Source organism: Stigmatopora nigra, chromosome 5, assembly GCF_051989575.1.
Source record: "Stigmatopora nigra isolate UIUO_SnigA chromosome 5, RoL_Snig_1.1, whole genome shotgun sequence".
NCBI classification, from domain to species: Eukaryota; Metazoa; Chordata; class Actinopteri; order Syngnathiformes; family Syngnathidae; genus Stigmatopora; species Stigmatopora nigra.
In genome coordinates this window covers 15,965,001-15,977,500 of record NC_135512.1, presented here as the reverse complement: position 1 = coordinate 15,977,500, position 12,500 = coordinate 15,965,001, and the positions used below count along the sequence as shown (strand labels likewise).

Genomic DNA, 12,500 nt, shown 5'->3' with positions numbered 1-12,500 from the left:
AGAGACAGACAGACAGAGACAGACAGACAGAGACAGACAGACAGAGACAGACAGACAGAGACAGACAGACAGAGACAGACAGACAGAGACAGACAGACAGAGACAGACAGACAGAGACAGACAGACAGAGACAGACAGACAGAGACAGACAGACAGAGACAGACAGACAGAGACAGACACAGACAGAGACGGTCGGACAGAGACGGTCGGACAGAGACGGTCGGACAGAGACGGACGGAGAGAGACGGACAGAGAGAGACGGACGGACAGAGAGGGACGAACGGACGGACAGAGACAGACAGAGACCGATTCAGGATGTCCCCCGCCCAGGATAGGTTCCAGGACCCTCCGCAACCCTAATGATGATTAAGAGGTTCAGAAAAGAGAGAGGGGATCTCATGCCCAAATCGAGTACTCTCAGCAAAGTTCAACATCCTTCTCATTTGGATCTACTTGTATGCTGTAAGCTTGAAGAATGTGTCCGTAATGCTTTTTATCATACCTTTTTAGGATCTAACTTTGTGACTAGGAAGATCAGCCGTTCTGTGGCAAAAATTCACTTGGGCCAACTTGAGAGCTTCAGTCTGGGAAACCTGGATTCTAAGAGAGATTGGGGTCATGCACGAGACTATGTGAAGGTAGGATTAAAAGATCAACATATTTATTTATACTATATCGGCTTTATATATAAATAGCAGTGGTGTGCCGTCGGGGCCTTCAAGGCCTTCTCTGCTGGCTTAAGAATTAATCTGAATCACAGACTGATGTTAATTAAATTTTATCCATGAATACTTATTAAATAATTCCAAATTGTCTGTTAGCTTCCTTTCATTGCTTTTCTCCCTGGTTGCACTGCTCCCAGATAAGTGTTTTCATATTGAAGCATTTAACCACTCACATTTCAGCCGTTATTTGTTGCCAGGTTCAGAAATCTGCCTCAAGGCCTTCACAATCAGTTCTGCAGGCTCTGCTGCATTAAACAAGCGTCGATTGCTTTAACCAATCGAGTTGGCAACACCACAATTCCTTTTCGCTGGCATAGGGATACGTCATCGCTTTCACCAACTATGATTGGCTCGTGATGAAGTGGACTAGCCAAAGCTAACAAACTGTATCTAGAGCGAGCTGCACAAGCAAATATATTGTGTTGATTTAAAGCCATTTTCAAGACGGACTATACCAGAAATATGTCAGGACAGGCTTGACTTTCAGCATTAGCTTCGATGGCGATATAAAAGAAGGAAGGGGTGTGTGTGTGTGTGTGTGTGTGTGTGTGTGTGTGTGTGTGTGTGTGTGTTTGGCTGTCAAGATGAAATTCACAATAGCCTCCCATGTCTAAAAGAAGGCGTCTCACAGCCCATCATGCTATAATTCTGACCTGATGGTGGCATCGGTAGCAGAGAACATTCTTAGAGATGGGAGTAAAGTTTAGGAGTTCAAAGTGAGGATCAGATATGGCTATAGGCAGGATAAATGTTTACTGTGAGCCTTCACCACTTCGCTGTTAGGAGTAGCTTCTTATTGTTTTTTCCATTGCCTTCTCCCGGTGTTCTGATGTTTGTTTCCCAACTCTTGTTTGTTCCTCCTGCCTTGCCGTTGTGCTCGTGTAGCTCCGCGTGATTCAAAATTAGTTCCCACTGATTATAATATGATTGTCGGATTGTCCGTCTTATTTCCCTTGCCATGTGTCTGCATTAGCTCGTTCCTCGATTCCTCATGTTTTCCCTAGTCCGGTTTGGTTTTGTGTTTTGATTCCTAAGTCTTTGTCATTTCTTGCCTAAGTTATTAAAGTTTTGGTATGAGCACTGTTTCCCTCGTCCTCGCCTGGTTCCCCGTGATTGGGTCCTATTCCTCCCCTCGGCGTTGCCACAAAGACGTAACATTCGCGGCTTTTACGTTTTTTTTATCTTAAACACCATATGTTCACATCTATGGGCGCACATAAAAGTCTACATTTTTCTCTAAAATGGTCGATGCGCCCAATCAGTCGGTGCCCTTTGTTTGTGCACTAAATTAAATTTTGTATGGCCCTGACTTAATGTGATCAACCTAAAAATAGTCTCAGCAGTAAGGTGTTTTTTTAATACAAAACAGAAAGTAAACGATTAGTACGTTTATTTGCTAACATCTACTACTGAAAAAAATTATAGCAAGGCTGTAAGTCTTGATTCACTCATCACTTTACAAATATGGCTTGTATGCGAGAAAATACGGTACAGTAATACCTTGACATATGAGTGCCCCGACATATGATGAATTATATATACGGGTATAATTCCGTGCAAATATTTGCCTTGAGATACGAGACAAATTTGCAAGCATGGGAGACGGGAGAGGCTGCTTAAGATTTCAGCACACTGTCTTTCACGCCTTATCTCCCTCATGTTAAGATCTCTATGAGCACTGGGCAGAGCGTTGCATTTTTTCCATGAGTGGTTTACGCATGATGGAGCTGGCTCGCCAATACGAAAGTTTTTCAACAATATGCACCATCCTGAAGCAGAATCGCCAAGCTGTGCATTAACATTCATAACGAGATAGAGAGCCTTCTTTTAATATGGATAAAAGATAAACAGTTAGCAGGAGATAGCATAACCGAGTCGATAATATTCCAAAAAGCCAGCGCAATTTACAAAACCAAAGCAAGCATCTGAAATAGGGGAGACGTCAACACCACCAGAACCCTTCAGTTACCGTATTTTCCACGCTATAAAGTGCACCTAAAATATGTTTTTGTTTAGTTTCAACTGTGGTTCGAGATTTCAGGAAGGCAGGAATTGTCACTCAGCTGCCAGACAAACAAAGCGACACGGCCCCATTTAATGATGACTTTGAGCCTTGGGTATTGATTGCCGTATTCGCCCATCTGTTCAACACTGAAAGACAAAACATTACAGGGAATTATAGATGAGGAATTTGGATAACTTTATTCATCCCGTGATCGGGAAAATACATTGTGGCAGTAGCAAGAGGGTGACGACACAGAACAGCAAAGCAAAATGCACTGATAAAATGAGCTTTACATGTTTCTTTTGTGTTTACAGTTGATTCTGACATATGAATATGGACGTCAACAGCTAAATGTGACAGTGACTCATTGTATATCTGAGAGCACGCACGGTTCACCCGCGTGAACAATATTGTGTAATTAGTTGTGTTATTAATGTTAATGTTATTGCTTTGCACTATTACTATATCGTGAACGTTTAATGTACCATAACAGCATCAGAATGTTTTTAATTAAAAAAAAAACAGTTGTTTATTCATTTTGGAACTGAATGGAGTTTTCAGAAAGCTGATTTGTAATCTATTATCAAGGTTTGACTGACCTATCTGACTGTTCTGTTGACATTGCCTTTAGCGCAGCACCACCCACTGGAGGTATAATGTAACCCCAGTCTCTACTGTAGACCCGTAAAATGTGGTGCGCCTTATAATGCAGTGCGCCTAATATATGGAAAAATGTAATGTCATTCATTGAGGGTGCGCTTTACAAAGCAGTCTGCTTTATAGTGCGGAAAATACGGTAAATTTTTATTGTATGTTATGTTACGAGCGCGTTGCCGTCCAACTAGTGTTTCTTTCTCTCTCTCTCACCCTCTCTATCCTGCGTGCACCTGATAACCACTAATTATTTGTTACTCTGTTAGTAGATGGTGAATTACAATCAATAAAAATGTTTTTCCATTGTAATATACCGTATTTTCGCGATTATATGGCGCACTGCATTTAAAGTGATATTTTTGTATTTGACACACAGACGCACACAAGGCGCACTGCACTAATCCTCGCAGCCAGGCATGGCAAAACATACACCAGCTTAAACATACGGACACACACTAAAAACACATTTTTAAAAAGGCAACAGAAGCAAAACTGAGTTTGGGTGTACTTTATTTAGCCATTTTAAGGTTTAGTCAAGTTTTTTGATCAATCATCACCCACAAATCCACCAAAGTCCACATTTTCTGTTTCCAAATTGAACAATTGTGCAAATGATTCATCAAAAACGCCGGATTTCCTCTCTTCATTGTCAAAGTCACTCACATTGCCATGTGGCTCCACAGAAATAATGCCGGCTTTGGCAAAAGCTCGAACAGCAGTGCAAGTAGACACGTTAGTTTAAGCGGCCACAATCCATTCGCAAATAGTGGCGTAACCAGCCCGACGCTGCCTCCCACTCTTCGTCAAGCTCTTTGCCACCGATCATCCATTATTCCCATGCCGCTCGCAACTTTGCTTTGAACGCCCGGTTGATGCCGATGTCCAGCGGTTGGAGTTCTTTAGTTAATAATGGCAAGCTCAGAGTTCATTTTCATGTCTTGCTTTTCACCGCTCTAGTTGGTTTTTCAAGTCAGGCCACCTCGCCTTGTTTCCACGGAAACTCAGCTTCTTCTTTTTGACTTGGCAAAGCTCGTTCTCCTGCTTGCTCCATTTGCGAACCATAGATTCGTGGATCTTAAATTCCCTCGCGGCTGCTCTATTCCCATGTCCCCCTGCATAATTGATGGCTTGAAGTTTGAACTAAGCTTCGTAAGGGTGTATATTTATATCATCCATTTTCGGGGGGCCTTAGAAGCCAAACCGAAATTGATTTGCAATACACACTTTTTAGTGCGCCTTATAGTCATAAAAATACGGCTGTTGTTTAAATATTGCTCAGTGGGAATGAATTAAATAAATTCAAATCAAATCATCAGCATTTATTGTCATTATACACAGCTGTGCATAACGAGATTGGTGGTGCTACTCCACAGTGTGTTTTATCAGTAGAAACAAATAAGTAAAATAAAAAGTCACATCTGTTCCAGGTAAATTCTAATGTATTGCACGATCTAAGATATGGCACATTGTTATTGCACAGAAGGGATCGTGTGTCGTGCTAATGCAAGTTCAGAGCTCTGGGGGGAAAAAACTGTCCCCAAGTCTATTTGTCCATGTTTTGTGTGACCTATAGCGTATGCCAGAGGGCAGCAGCTGGAACAGCGTGTGACCAGGGTGGTATGGGTCCCTAACAATATTCTCAGCGCGCAATGTCATCCGGTGAGGGCAGAGAGCAGCCAATGATCTTCTGGGCGGTGTTGATCACTCTCTGCATAGCTTTTCTGTCTCCTGCCGTGCTTCCAGCGTGCCATCATTTTATCCATTTATTCATTCATCTATGTGGGGCATCATACAAGGGGTGGCAGGGGTTGTTGGAGCATAACTCAGCGGACTTCGGGCGAAAGCCAGACTACACCTTAGACTGGTCGCTCATCAGCCATAGGGCTAGAGAGAAAAACGACCATCCACACTCACAATCATTCGCTACCAACAGGAATTGAATCCATGCCTTCCCACACCAAAGTCAAGAGAGTGAACCACGAGGCGGCTTAGTAATTTTATTTAATATTTTAATCTGTGGCTAGATCTTGAAAAAAATTAATGATCTACAGCAGGGGTCGGGATTCATTTTGAAAGAGAGTGCCATAAACAAATATTATTTTCTAATGTTATTTCTGAAAAGCCATTCTCAGAATTTAAAAGTAATAAATTATAAAATTATATATTTTTGTCATTTCACCACTTTTTTTATCACTAAAAGTCCCTGATTTCTTTTGACAAAATTGTTATGTGGTTGCTAATCAATCAGTATTAATGAGATGACTAGTGAAAAACTAAATTATGATTAATGTGGTGCTAGAGCTAGTCTCAATGCCACAGTGTCGACGTGACACTCCTATTGGTGCGTTCAGGACTTTCTCACTAGGGATTTCCACATTTTACCTCACAGGTTAGTGGAGAGCCATATGCACCTATGGAAAGAGCATGGCTCTCGAGGCGTTGGTTCCCTACCCCTGATCTACAGTATAACTGGAAATTGAGGATCCTTTAGAACGGCTGTCCTGATATTGATGTCAATGATTCCACAATATAACCTTAATTACTCAAAGAAAATAATATGCCCTTCACCTTTATTTACAGCTACAAACACAAGTGAGCAAAGCGAGTTGTCCCTCCCTCTATTCCTGGATTTACTGTTCAGGATACAGCATCTTATATAGCGGACAGGAAATCTACTATGTGTATGTATTCACGAGCATGCACATACATATGAGTGCATCATTGAATAAAATGTTACTTAAAGTGAATGAGGGTGTGAGTGAGTTTCTGCACCGACATGTGTGCACGTGTCTGGGTGTTTGAGAGTATGTGTTTGTGTCTAGGCATGAGCAAATCCAGACCACAATCTTTGAAGTAATTTGTGTAGTGTGTTGAGGTTTGGACACACATACTTGGCCTCTCCAGTGGTTGGCGATTAACCTTATATTCCACATCAGTCAGACCTGCCATTCATACATTATTCATATCTCGGTACACACGTACTCCACACACACATTCTCATTCTTACTTTCTTGGTATTGCCACCAAAAGCCCAAAACCCTGTTTTAAAGCAACATACTGAGATTATAGCACTTTGTGTTACTGTAAAGGGGGTAGCTCCATTTGAAAACAACCATATCAATTCAGTACATCCTAATAATTTTATCATTTTATCCCTTAATTTGACCGCAACATACAACAAAAAAAAACACTACGTTTCAGGTTACGACATTTCCATATGCAAATTAGTTACCCGAAATACAATGAAGATCCAAGTTACAAAATCCCTAGAGAAATAAATCCATTACCCTTCCTATAAAAAACTGTTAAATGCAACCTGGCACATATTTTCTTCACACACCTGAAAGAACGGGCTCTTGCCGCCATCTGGCGTACAAACACGGGTATAATGCGAAGGGAGATATTTCAGTGGCACAGGGCACATTTTCATATGCTTTATTTATTTTAAGAAATTAATAAATTGTTTCCTTATAATTTTCTCTCATTTTTGTGTTTCCTCTCATCTGTCATACAAAAAGCCCCAGCCCCAGCCAAGCCCATACTGGCGCAAAAACTTTTTTCATCAAATTGAAAATTGACTGAATAGGGATTACCTAGATGTGGAAATCATTGATGCAGTTATCAGAGCTCTTCCCACACTCAAATGCATCCTATGCGCTCATTTTCAGGAGAGGAGTGCTACCGACCTGTATAAGCAGTTAGCTTCTGAGGTGCAGCATATCAAAGAGACTCCTCAAAGTTTCTTAATGTGAGTCTTTGTTCTTAGGCATTAGGTACTGTTTGTATCTCGAGAATCAGAATTAGGACTCCAGTACGACCCAAGTTTAGTCCAGCGTATGTGCTTGCACACGATATTCACTGGTCTCCAGAGTGACAGCGTTAGGGTAGATATGCAGCCTCTCTTGCTGGACTTTAAGACTTCAGATGAGCTTTCTATAGAGACGTTAAAAATAGCATGTGCTAATGAAGTGGAGAAATAAAAAGAAGTTTAGCACTCCACATTCAGCGACACATGTTAGCAAGGTACAGTCAGAAGACCTACGGCCTATTAATGGGACTGTAGAAGAAAAATCAAGAATGTCCCCTTAGGCACAAGCCGAGCTGACTGAACTGAAGACAAGTGTTGCTTCTCTTAAAGATCTGAGTGCCAAAAGAGCTCAGATCAAAGAGACACTACAGCAGCCTATGTTCCAGCCTCAGTCCTACCCCCCACCCTCAGTTAGAAGACCGGTGATGGACCCCCACCCACCTTCTGCTCAACGAAATTCCTACAGCCAGCCCTCAGCACCCCACTGGAACACTAGCCGCCCTGCCTATGTCCCGAGGAGATGTTTTGCCTGTCAGTGAGAAGGGCGAGATGTGCAGTGCAGACACTTTTATCAGTGTGGGAGTGGAGAACATTTCCAAGCTGGATGTAACATCCGAAGAGTCAGATCACTCAGAGAAGCCCCTTTTGAACGGCTAGTAATTGCCCAGGCGGGACGAGTGTCAACCATGAACAAGGAAATGTCCCCTTCGACTCTGCCTTCCTTACAGATGTGTTGTTCAGTGTCAGATGCAAGGAGACAGCTGCTGCGTCAATCGACTCCATACCAAAAGAAGAGACTAGCAGAGCTAACTCAGGAAAGGGAAGGTGTGGTTTGTGTGCTTTGTGGCACACCCAGTACACTGTCCATCCTCAATCCTCCCAGTATGCAACAGCAGCAGGTGGGAACTCAGCAAAACCTGATGGTGGAACTTGCCGATTCAAAAACAAAGATCAGACGACTTAGACAAGAGCAAGAAGTGAGGAATGAACAACTGCTGGACAACAGACACGAGCAGAAAAACATGGAGGGAGAAATAAAGAGGCTCCAGCAGGAGAATTTGAATCTGCTCGTAGAAGCCCGTGCAGCTCGTGCCTACCGCGAGGAACTGGATGCGCTGAGAGAACGCGCAAGCAAAGCTGACAAGCTGGAGAGTAAGGGGGCACGCTACAGGGAGCAAAGGCACAAGATGGAGTTTTACAAGGCCAAAGTGGAGGATCTCAAAGAGGATAACAGAATACTGCAGGAAACCAAAGAGGTGTTTGAGGATCAATTGGCAGCCTGGAGGGCACGCTAAGAACAAATCCACCAGCTGGAGAAGCACAGCCTGCTGCTGAAAGCCCGGATCTACGATATGGAACAAGGAAGGGATGCAGATCGTAAATGCATTGAAGAGCTGCAGGATAAAAACTTGACTTTGTGTTTAGCTCAGAGGAGGAGCATGGAGGAGTCTCAGCACCTAGGATGGCAGCTAGAACAACTATCTAAAACTAATGACAACTTGCAGGGGTGGCAGACTCGAAGTGAGGAGGTAAGTGAGCAGATCCGTAGTCGACTGTTAAAACTGGAGAAGGAAAACCAAAGTCTTCTCCAGACTGTCGAAGAGCTAAGATCTGTCCATATTCACAACTATGCAGTTCTACAAACATACTCACTACAATGAGAAGGATGATGCCCAACAGTCACTTTGGTGTAGTCGCTGGAATTTATTGACAAAGGAAAACATGTAAGTTATACAGCCAGTGAAACAGAAGATTTTTAATACCTTGCCGTCTGGAGTTTTCATGAGTATCAGCTCACAGAAGAGGATGTAAAGTGACAAGTTCTCAAGACTGTTCAGAATAACAACCAACAAGTGGAGGGATATTTGGAATGTACTCATGTCAAGAAAAACATTTGTTTTTGTGTGGGAGAGTGTGGTGGCATGCTAAAGTGTTTAAGTTATTAACGATGGCATATTGGGGATTACAACTAGTTTTGGATTGGATGTTTATCTGTGTTCGATTATTGATGCCTTGATCCAAATAGCAAGAGTGACATGTTAAAGTCTGTATCGGTATTGGATTATTGATGCCTTGGTGCACATAGCTTGAGGCACAGGAGATTCATAGTCATTACGGTCAAAGTTAGGTTGAAGATAACTAATCACTGTTGTGATTATTTCTTCGTGCTTCAAGTATGAAAATGCAGGGTGCCACACTTACAACAATTGAAAGTTACGTAAAAATCTCTTCTCATCTCATTTTCTGGACCGCTTTATCCTCATTAGGGTCGCGAGGAGTGCTGCAGCCAAGCCGAGCTATTTGTGGGCAAACTTACATACGCGCGCACGCACCCACGCACACTAGGGCGCCGTTCAAAGCGGCTGCTTGTTGCAATAGCTCCCTAAACCCTCACTCGAATTCTGTGTTTGTGCAGCTTTTTTACGGATTTTTATCCTTTATTTTATGTTTTTATTGTCTCTTAAGACTATAGTTGTTACTTCACTTGATATATTATATTTGATACTTTAATGTTTTGGGACTTTACTTTCTTTACTTTCTTTCTACTCCAAGACTCAAGCTGTGCGAGAGGCAGTCTTTTATCTACTAGTTTAGTCCATCTTTTCAAATTCAAATTTCAAAATTTTGGAGACTATTTTGACCCACCCAGCCATGCCTACGCTGCTTTACACGAAGGATCAACTGTTAGCGCTACGCAACACCGGGATTCCCCTGGACTTGGACCTCCCCGCTGAGTTAAAGAGGAAGAGAAGAGAAGAGGATGCAGAGCCGGACGAAAATGTCAGGAGAAAAAGCGACGCTTCAGACCCAGCATTCCATCTATTATTATGGGGAACTTAAGATCTCTCCCCAACATGATGGAAGAGCTAACGGCGCTGACCAAACAACAAGGACAATATCGGAGCGCCTGCATTATCTGCTTCACGGAGACCTGGCTGGATGAGCGAATACCAGACTCTCTCATCTCCTTGGATGGCTTTCAGCTGGTGAGGGCGGACAGGGACGCTGAGGAGAGCGGTAGGAAGAAAGGTGGGGGACTAGCTGTCTTTATTAACAGTAGATCGCTGCTCCACACTACTCTGTCTCGGCTACAGACGTCACACCCCCAGTCTCTCCTTCTTATCTCCGGTGATTTTAACCATGCTCCCTTGACTTTGACTCTCCCCACCTTCACTCAGTATGTGAAGTGCTGCACCAGGGAACAAAAAACTCTGGACCTGCTGTATGCCAACACAAAGGAGGCATACAGCTCAGTCCCCCTTCCCCCACTGGGCCGCTCAGACCACAACCTGGTCCATCTGATCCCCACCTACATCCCTATGGTGAGGAAAATAAAACCTACCACCAGGATCATACAAAGATGGACCGAGGAGACCAGCATGGTACTGAGGGACTGTTTTGAGACAACCGACTGGGAGGTGCTGTGCAAACCACATGGGGAAGACATCGACAGCTTGACCCACTGCATCACAGATTACATTAACTTCTGTGTGGAGAACATCGTACCCTCCAAGAAGGTCCGTTGTTACTCCAACATTAAGCCGTGGGTCACCAGGGATCTAAGGGCCCTCCTGAACAAGAAGAAGAGGGCTTTTAGGTCTGGGGAGAAGGAGAGTCTCAAAACGGTCCAGAAGGAGCTGAAGAGAGAGATAAGGAGGGGAAGGACCAGCTACAGGAGGAGGCTAGAGAAGCAACTCCAAAGAGGCAACACCAAAGAGGTCTGGAGGAGCTTGAGGACCATCACGGGCCATGGAGGCAACAGTGGGAGAGGCCCGGAGTCCGGAGACGGGGAGTGGGCCAATGAACTGAATCAGTTCTTTAACAGATTCAGCCCTGCCCCTGCTCCCCTGACCCCCCAGACCAGGAAGATGCTACCACCTACCTGATGCACAGGTCTCTTTCACACCTGGAGAACTCGGAAGCACGGTGAGAATGATGTTTTTTGACTTCTCCAGTGCATTCAACACCATTCAGCCGGTCCTTCTGAGAGGGAAACTGGAGGTGGCTGGAGTAAGGAACCACATAGCTGCATGGATCATCGACTTCCTCACCAACAGACCACAATATGTGAGACTCCAGGACTGTACGTCTGATGTCGTAACTTGCAGCACGGGGGCCCAACAAGGCACAGTGCTTTCCCCACTCCTCTTCTCCCTCTACACTTCAGACTTTAAACATAATACAGACACCTGCCACCTCCAGAAATTCTCCGATGACACCGCCATTGTTGGACGAGTGACTGACGGGAACGACCTGGAGTACAGGGGAGTCATCACAGCCTTTGTCGACTGGTGTAGGCAAAACCACCTGCACATCAACACCAGTAAGACAAAGGAAATGGTCGTTGACTTTCGGAGGACACCTCAACAGACCACTCAGGTGAACATCCAGGGTAAAGACATTGAAATCGTGGAGAACTTGAAGTACCTGGGTGTTCACCTCAACAGCAAACTAGACTGGTCCACAAACATAGATGCCCTGTACAGAAGGGGCCAGAGCCGCCTCTACCTGTTGAGGAGCCTACGGTCCTTTGGAGTGTGCAGGTCACTGTTGAGGACCTTCTATGACACTGTGGTGGCATCTACCGTGTTTTATGCAGTGGTCTGTTGGGGAAGTGGGAGCACGGAGAGGGACAGGCACAGGCTGAACAAGCTGATCAGGAGGGCCAGCTCTGTTCTGGGCTGTCCTTTGGACTCTGTGGAGGAAGTGGGAGAGCGGAGGATGCTGACCAGGATGAGGTCCATCATGGACAGCACCTCCCACCCCCTGCACGAGTCGGTGGAGCCCCTTCGAAGCTCTTTTAGCAGTAGACTGCGGTACCCTCACTGCAGGAAGGAGCGCTTCCGCAGATCCTTCCTCCCATCAGCTGTCAGGCTCTTTAACCAAAAGGCTGTGGGTTAGGACCTCCTGAATTCTGATATAGTATAGATGTGCTTCTATATATATATGTATGTGTATGTATATGAATATCTCAGCAACACGGTTACTTATTTATATATTTATTCATGTATTTATTTATTGACTTACTATTAACTCCCAATTTGTGTATAATGCCTTTCCTATTCCTGCATCCTCACCCTCTTCCTACTGCAACAAAGAAATTTCCCGAATACGGGACGAATAAAGTTATCCAATCCAATTCAAAAGTTTACATACGCTTGCGAAGAACATAATGTCATGGCTCTATTGAATTTCCACTTATTTCTACAACTCTGATTTTTCTCTGATAGAGTGATTGGAATGGATACTTTGTACTTGCATGCATACATTCATACATACATACATACATGTGTGTTTTGTGTTTTGT

At 43.9% G+C, this 12,500-nt stretch overlaps 1 protein-coding gene across 3 annotated transcripts in view; it reads left to right on the top strand.

Moving 5' to 3' along the window:
- The window catches only part of gmds (GDP-mannose 4,6-dehydratase), an 88,046-nt gene that overhangs the window by 41,586 nt on the left and 33,960 nt on the right, over positions 1-12,500 (top strand). For all 3 annotated transcript variants that reach the window (XM_077717847.1, XM_077717846.1, XM_077717848.1), the window contains one exon: positions 511-638. In XM_077717847.1, the coding sequence (XP_077573973.1) occupies positions 511-638 (128 nt within the window). The remainder of the gene's footprint in view (positions 1-510; positions 639-12,500) is intronic.